The sequence below is a fragment of the Sus scrofa genome, chromosome 14 (genome assembly GCF_054392235.1).
Source record: "Sus scrofa isolate SSC_HxYL_T2T_F1_AM1 chromosome 14, Sscrofa_HxYL_maternal_Yorkshire_Landrace_v2.0, whole genome shotgun sequence".
Lineage (NCBI taxonomy): Eukaryota > Metazoa > Chordata > Mammalia > Artiodactyla > Suidae > Sus > Sus scrofa.
This window is the reverse complement of record NC_139396.1, coordinates 45506892-45514559: the sequence shown is the minus strand read 5'-3', so window position 1 is coordinate 45514559 and position 7668 is coordinate 45506892. Positions and strand designations below refer to the sequence as shown.

General features: G+C 46.2%; 1 protein-coding gene across 3 annotated transcripts; it reads left to right on the top strand.

Moving 5' to 3' along the window:
* Nucleotides 1–1427: 1427 nt before the first annotated feature.
* Nucleotides 1428–6435, top strand: RAN (RAN, member RAS oncogene family). Of its 3 annotated transcripts, none has more exons than XM_021072701.2 (7): nt 1428–1482; nt 2064–2109; nt 2539–2623; nt 2704–2829; nt 4029–4216; nt 4433–4603; nt 4692–6435. In XM_021072701.2, the coding sequence occupies exons 2-7, from the start codon at nt 2074–2076 to the stop codon at nt 4734–4736; spliced, it is 651 nt and encodes a 216-aa protein (XP_020928360.1). In that variant the 5' UTR covers nt 1428–1482; nt 2064–2073; the 3' UTR covers nt 4737–6435. The 3 variants fall into 3 exon arrangements, with proteins under 3 accessions (XP_020928360.1, XP_084850945.1, XP_084850946.1); XM_084994819.1 differs by having other exon boundaries at nt 1428–1574; XM_084994820.1 differs by having other exon boundaries at nt 1428–1600.
* The last annotated feature ends 1233 nt before the right edge of the window (nt 6436–7668 follow it).

Genomic DNA, 7668 nt, shown 5'->3' with positions numbered 1-7668 from the left:
TGTGTCCAATATATCACGAGTTCCCAGTAGACTAGCTTGCAAGTATGCTCAGGACTATGTGGCTAACTCCTTGGTCATTTGGGTTCTCTTTGCTCTGAGAAGAGTCCCCAAGGTGGAATCTTTTGAGGAACTTGGCTATCCTGATATGCTTGCTTGGGGAGAGGGGATCAACATATCAGTTTGAGGAGTTCCTTGTCGTGGCTCAGTGGTTAACGAATCAGACTAGGAACCATGAGGATGTGGCTTCAATCCCTGGACTTGCTCAGTGGGTTAAGGATCCGGTGTTGCCGTTAGCTGTGGTGCAGGTTGCAGAGGTGGCTCGGATCCTGCTTTGCTGGGGCTGTGGCGGAGGCGGGCATCTACAGCTGCGATTAGACCCCTGGCCTGGTAGACCCCTGGCCTGGGAATCTCCATAAGCGTTGGGAGCGGCCCTGAAAAAGGCAAAAAGACAAACAAAACCATATCAGTTTGAGAATCTGTGGCTGTTCAGACAAATGCCAAAACCTGGCCTTTAGATTTACCATGTGAGGTGGGAGGGCTCCGTTTGGCCAACGGCTTTGCTCAAAGCAAGTGAATGGGAATAACCAACACTTGTTGAGTTTGAGGTGTACCTCATTTTCTCTCTTGGACAATGGCCACAGGTGGATATGCCCTGGAGAATTAAGTTCTATGAGTGCACAGTTCTTGTCTGGACCCTTGACAGCCTTACCCTCACAAGAGTCTGGAACCTAAATACTCAATGACTGCATGCCTGTTTGTCTCAGAAGAGCTGCCAAGGTGGAAACACTACATTGCATCATCCTGTTTGCAGAATAGGGCCACAAAGGCTGCTGACCACTTAGATGCTCAGAGAAAAAAGTGACTGGCATTTCAGGATGGGAAAGACATTGGTCTTTGCTTCTTTTACTCTCCAGAAGGTCCTTACTGAGATGGGGGTGAGGGTCAAGGGCAGGGGCCAGAATACCGGTGGGTGGGGGTGGGGCAGCACGCACCCCAACATGGCGCCCGCTCGGGGCCTGCGGTGCCGCGTTCGTACAGCTGCGGGGGGGGGGTCAAAGGCTTTGTGTGGGCCACCCCGCGAGTTTCCCGCCCAAGGGGGCCTCGGCCCTCTCCTCCCAGCTCTGTTCCCGCGGCGGCAACAGGGCGCGCCGCGTCGCTGTCAGCGCATGCGCGCGCGGGAACCCGCCCTCTAGGCTGGCGCACGTGGCCCGGCGGCCCGACGTGCGTGCGCGCGACCGCCGGGCCTCCCGCGTCCGGGGCTCCGGGAGCCTCTCCCTCCTGGACGACGGGTGCGGCCGCCAAAGCTGTGCTGTGTGCGTGTGCGCGCGCGCGCGCGCGCCGGGCCACGTGGGAGCGGCGCGGCGCCGTTGCCCCGCCCTCCCCCGGCGCGCGCCGGCGTCGTCTGCGTCTCCGGGCATTTGAATTGCGCTTCCGCCATCTTTCTAGCCCTCAGTCAGACGGGCGCGGAGACGCTTCTGGAAGGTAGCGGGGCAAGGGTGGAGGCCGAGGAGCCAAGGCGGGGATGGGGGGGTCGGGGCGTCCCGGTGGCTGTGGCTAGCGGCAGCCATGAGGAGGTGGTTTCGCGGGGCCTAGGTGTCAGGTGGAAAGCTCTCTTTCCTGGCCGCGGAGGCCCCGGGCCGGCGCCGGAACCCGGGCCGCAGTGGGCCGGGCGGGCGGAGAGGGTCCCCGGGGCGGCCAGGCGGAGGGGAGATCGGGCTGGAGGGTCCTGGCGGGGGCCAGGGGCGGCTGGGCCTGGTTGTGCTACCGTGACCAGGCGCTTTCCGCGCCCCGGTCTCCGCGCCGAGCGAGCCTCCCTTTCGCCCGGCCTCCGCGCCGACTGGGCGCGCGCCGGGCCCCGGCGGCCGGAGGAGCCCGGCTGAGGAGCAGCGCCGCCGTCGCCATTGGCGCGCCCTCGGCCGCCCGCGTGCGGTGTCGGGGGAGGGGGAGTGGGCGGCGGGGCTCCGGGTTGGAGGCCTTTGTGGGCCCGGGCACGTGGGGCGGGTCGGGCCATGCGGCCCGCGCCGCTGTGCAGCGGGCCTCACTTCTTTCTCCTTCTCTCGCAGTAACATCACGATGGCTGCCCAAGGAGAGCCCCAAGTTCAGTTCAAAGTAGGTAATCCTCGTGAGTTGGGGATCTGCTGCTGTGGACCTGAGGAGGGGATCTGCGGGGGGGGGGCTCTTGTCCAAACGGGCTTCACAGGGTCTCCTTTATGACCGCAAACCTGTGTCGAAGGCCCACTTCGTCTGCCAACATGTTCGTGCCGCGGCAGGGCCTTCAGCCCCCCGATAACGGGGTGGGGGTGCTGGCCCCACCCTACGGATAGGGAAGCTGGGCAAGGGAAGTTTCATTGGCTCCAGTCATTCATTAATATGGGACAGGGCAGCTTCATTAAGATTCTTTGTTTTAAATATACTTAAGGGATATTTAAAGTTCTGTTATGTAAGTGCAATGGGTGTCCATAAAATCTTAACTACATAATTCTGAGATCCTGAAATGTTGCGTGTCTTGGTGTTTATTTCAAAAATGTCTTTCGACAGCTTGTATTGGTTGGTGATGGTGGTACTGGGAAAACTACATTCGTGAAACGTCATCTGACTGGTGAATTTGAGAAGAAGTATGTAGGTACGTAGGGGAAAACCATTGATGAAGATGTGTGCGAAATGGATGAGTTCAGCGACTAACTGGAAGTGCTTGTGTTTCAGCTACCTTGGGTGTTGAGGTCCATCCCCTTGTGTTCCATACCAACAGAGGACCTATTAAGTTCAATGTATGGGATACGGCTGGTCAGGAGAAATTTGGTGGACTGAGAGATGGCTATTATATCCAAGGTAGGTGCTTGATTTGTAACCAACCAACAGTTTTCGAGAGGATCTGTGAGTTGGTCTCCAAGGTTGCTTATAAATAATCCGATCTAGTCCAGTAGACTCATGCATAGTACTGACTGAACTGGGAATCGGGTAGTTGGATCCAAAGGATGTGCTGGCTTCAGGGACTTGACCATCATTTGAGGGGCAGAGAATTTTGTGAAGTTTGTTATGTGCCATTTGATTGTGTCATGATAGGCACGGTTTTGGAAGAAACTATGGTTTGTGTTCAGGCTCATAACTTAAAAAGCCACAGACAAGCTGTTACTGGAGCTCCTGTATTTGAAAACTTGGGAGTGTTTGAATATATATTTTGGTGATTTCAACGATTATTTCTTGTGCACTCCATTGAAAAGGTAGTAAACATTTGAGCAGATGCTGGACCAGAGGAGCTAGGTCTTCTGTCTTATAAAATGTTGTATAGGACCAGCTGATTTCTTTTTAAATGTACTAGGTCTTGTGGAATATTTATTTCAAAGTGCTTGGTTTAAAAAATGGAAGGAAATAAGTGCTTATACCAAGAAAAAAAGATGAATAAAGAATGCTTATTTCCTAGAATCTTTCTCTTTTGATGAAAATTGTTGAGAATCTTTCCATGTCTTTTGCTTTCCTTGGGTACATACAAATGCAAGGATTCCCGCCAGCCAAATCTTTTAGCTACAAATCTGTGTGATACACTGTGCCTACTTAGTGGCTTAGCAGCCTTATTATGGCTGTTCTACAAGACAATAAATACGGGCTTCACTGAACTTTTGAAAACAGGCACACTATATATTCTCATGTATTTATCTATTTAAGAACCTTTTAAAGAATAGATTCTTACATCCTATATGTGGAAGGTGAGTTCTCTGGAATGCTAATTTATTGTTAATCTACATTGGGTATTTTTTTTTTGAATGAGGCAGAGTTTATGATGAATTACTACAGGTGGAGAGATTTCATATGGTAGGCTGGTTTTTCATGCTTTCACATACAATAAAAGAGAATTTAAAATAATGTATATTTAAATGGTCTAAGATTTTTAGAATTGGTATAGACCTTGCAATTGAATAGAGAAATTAGAGTTAGGCCTGAGATTATGAATCTGAGTCCATAGTTTTCAACATTTTTTTCATTTGGGTAGTAAATTCCTTGGTATGTACTAATTGCTGTACATTTTCCAGCTCAGTGTGCCATTATAATGTTTGATGTAACATCGAGAGTTACTTACAAGAACGTACCTAACTGGCATAGAGATCTGGTACGAGTGTGTGAAAACATCCCCATTGTGTTGTGTGGCAACAAAGTGGATATTAAGGACAGAAAGGTTAAGGCAAAATCGATTGTCTTCCACCGAAAGAAGAACCTTCAGGTACATTTCTTAAAACTTAAAATTTCTGAATTATGATCCTTGGGTAAAATTATGATACAGGAACATTAAAGTAATTCATAATGTTTTTGACATGGATTTTTTATTTATTTATTTTGGCATATTAAAGTTCCAAGGCCAGGGATTGAACCTGCTGTGCCACAAAGGAAGTTCCAATATGTGGGTTTTTACAATTAGTTTTATTTCTCTTTTAAACAGTACTACGACATTTCTGCAAAAAGTAACTACAACTTTGAAAAGCCCTTCCTCTGGCTTGCTAGGAAACTGATCGGAGACCCTAACTTGGAGTTTGTCGCCATGCCTGCTCTTGCCCCGCCAGAGGTGGTCATGGACCCAGCCTTGGCAGCACAGTATGAGCATGATCTAGAGGTAGGATGCTTCCATTTTAGTAATGCTGTAAAAGATTCCTAATGGTTTGCCTCTGGAGTATTACAGCTTTTTTATATCTTGTCTTTAGGTTGCTCAGACAACTGCTCTCCCGGATGAAGATGATGACCTGTGAGAAAACAAAGCTGGAGCCCAGCGTCAGAAGTCTAGTTTTATAGGCAACTGTCCTGTGATGTCAGTGGTGCAGCGTGTTTGCCACTTTATTATATAGCTAAGCAGAATATGTGCTTAATCTTTGGGGTGCTGAAGGAGATGAATGGGCTTCGGAGTGAATGTGGCAGTTAAAAAAATATACCTTCATTTTTTGGACCTGCATATTTAGCTGTTTTGGAACACAGTTGTTTCCTTCTTGAGTTTCAAATATAAGACTGCTACAGTCGCATCACAATATTCCGTGGTGAAATCTTGTTTGTTACTGTCATTCCCATTCCTTTTCGTTTAGAATCAGAATAAAGTTGTATTTCAAATATCTAAGCAAGTGAACTCATCCCTTGTTTAAGTGAGCATTTTAAAACCACTAAATTGTGCCATGTTACTATTTTGGATTGCCTTTGCTATTACCATTTAATTTGAAGTTTATTAGGTTAAGTACTTCTAATTTCCTGTACATCTGAATCATTTCACACAAGATGACAGGTCAGCAGTATTGTATTTGATAAGAGTTGTAAATATTGTCAATGCAGTTAGGCTAAAAAAATACCTACTCCACCTGCTTTTTGGCCTATAGTGTTAGCTAGGGAAGAGCTTGTTTGGGATTTATGTGACCTGTGAAAATAAAAGTGGTACATGTTTTAGACATTTCAAATAGATACCTTAAGAATTATATAGTTGCTTTTATGGCGGAAGTAACAATGTTCTAATGTAGAGCTTTTCAAAGTCCGCTGAAACCATACAAATGGTTTCAGAAACTGGAGGGATGTCTCACCTGTTTAAAATGAATATGAGTTGTGCATTTACTTGCCTTTGTTTTAATGTTACGTGTTTAATGTAAAGTTGGTATTCTAGGATATTCCTGTTTACCTGCTGCTTTCAAGTACTCCCAAGCTTTAATGATGTCAAAGATTAAGGATTTAATTGAACAAACCACAGCTTTGATGGGTTTTTTTTTTTCCCTCAGAATTTTTGTGGGCAGTACAAGGACACAGCAGGCTACTGCTACAGAAAAATAGAGCTTAGGATGGCTTTTCTAATGTGAAGCAGACTGCAAAACTTCTGTTCGGATTCAGTGTTTATCTTTGTATGGTTTCCACATGTAAAACATGAATTGGGTCTGTCTTGCTTGAGTTTGATCACATCGACCCCATGCTGTAGCAATTAGAATTCTTAAAAATAAGAGCTGTTTTGCTCAAGTAAGTACTACTGTACTATAGTTCAATTTACCAAAGTTTTAGATGTCCACTTAAATGATTACTTTCCTACCTAAAAAGGATGTAGGGAAGGCTCTCTATAAGTATATGGAAAAATGAAACAAAGGGTGAAGTATTGAATGAATATATCCATAGATTCACTTACAGATTGAATTGCTGTATATGTTATGCTATATTCAGTTCAGAACCAGATCTTAACAGATGTGAAAGTTTCTTCCTATGATGGGGATGAAACCCTTTCATTCACATAGTGAACATGAGAAGTGTGTGCTGCTTGTAACCTTATGTAGAATGCAAGTGTGACAAATATTCTGAATCTTAAATGTAACAGTTAAATCTTGGAAGCTACTTCACTTGCTGAATGGGAAGGAGGTGGGAGAGAATTTACAAGTCGTATATTGGAAGAAAAAAATTGCTGCAAAATACATTGCTTTTACTTTGCCTGGATGTTCTGAATCATCTAGTGTTCCATTATCTTGGGGATACATTGCTACTTACTTTAGACAGATGGGGAAGTTGTCCCCTCATTTGAAGTCTGGTATTGAATGGGGAAAGCCTTGAAAGCTTTGTAAACTAGTAGAGTTTAGTAGAACAAAATTGACAACAATAAGCATAAGATGGTTTTTGTTTTTGCTTTTTTGTCTCTTTAGGGGGCCACACCTGTGGCATATGGAGGCTCCCAGGCTAGGGGTCCAGTCGGAGCTGAAGCCACTGGCCTGTGCCATAGCCGCAACAACTTGGGGTCTGAGCTGCCTCTTCGACCTATACCACAGCTCATGACATCCTTAACCCCTGAGCCACAGTGGGAACTTTTTTTTTTTTTAAGTCTAGGGTTTTTGTTTTGTTTTGTTTTTGTCTTTTTGCTATTTCTTAGGCCGATCCCGCGGCATATGGAGATTCCCAGGCTAGGGGTCTAATTGGAGCTGTAGGATCCGATCCATAGCAACGCAGGATCTGAGCCGCGTCTGCAACCTACACCGCAGCTCACGGCAACGCCGGATCCTTAACCCACTGAGGAAGGGCAGGGATCGAACCCGCAACCTCATGGTTCCTAGTCGGATTCGTTAACCACTGCGCCACAATGGGAACTCCTAAGTCTAGGTTTTTGAAGCAGTTTTGTGATATGCCGTGGCCAATTTGTAAGGAACTCTTCAGAATGACTTTTTGGTCTTAAGTGTTTTATCTAAGAGGGGGCAGAGATTTCCAGAAATGCATTAAACTTGCAAAGAAGACTGATCACCTGCTGATCACGTGCACCAGATTCTCATAGTGCAATGTTTGGTTACCCATGTAAAAACATTTTAAGGAGTTGTGTGTTGAGTGTTTAAAGTTGGTTTGACTGGGATGCTCAGCCTTGTGTTGATAACTTCACCTGGTTTGGGGCTGCAGGTATCATGCATGACATAACCTGAGATTGGTTCTAAAATTCCATGCCAGGCCAGCAACAAGGTTAATGTCTTTAAATCCTTACCTTGTTAACCTTCAAACTTGAAGCTTTGTTGTAGATGAAAGGTGTCTCTGGCACTTAGAACCTTTGCTTTAAGGGCTTGGAAAGCAGCTCTGACTTCCACACTGCTAGTCCTTGTAAGGGTGGGCCCTGTGCTTCTAGGCTTTATGGTTTGTACAATGCTCCTTTCCATTTTTACTGAAGTAAATGCTCTGGTTAAGTGCTTCATTCCC

What these genes read in the sequence shown, in the direction of transcription:
- RAN (XM_084994819.1), top strand. An exon ending in AGCCCCAAGTTCAGTTCAAA is followed by an intron (nt 2,110 to 2,538) that starts GTAGGTAATCCT and finishes GTCTTTCGACAG; the next exon opens with CTTGTATTGGTTGGTGATGG. An exon ending in AGTATGAGCATGATCTAGAG is followed by an intron (nt 4,604 to 4,691) that starts GTAGGATGCTTC and finishes TCTTGTCTTTAG; the next exon opens with GTTGCTCAGACAACTGCTCT.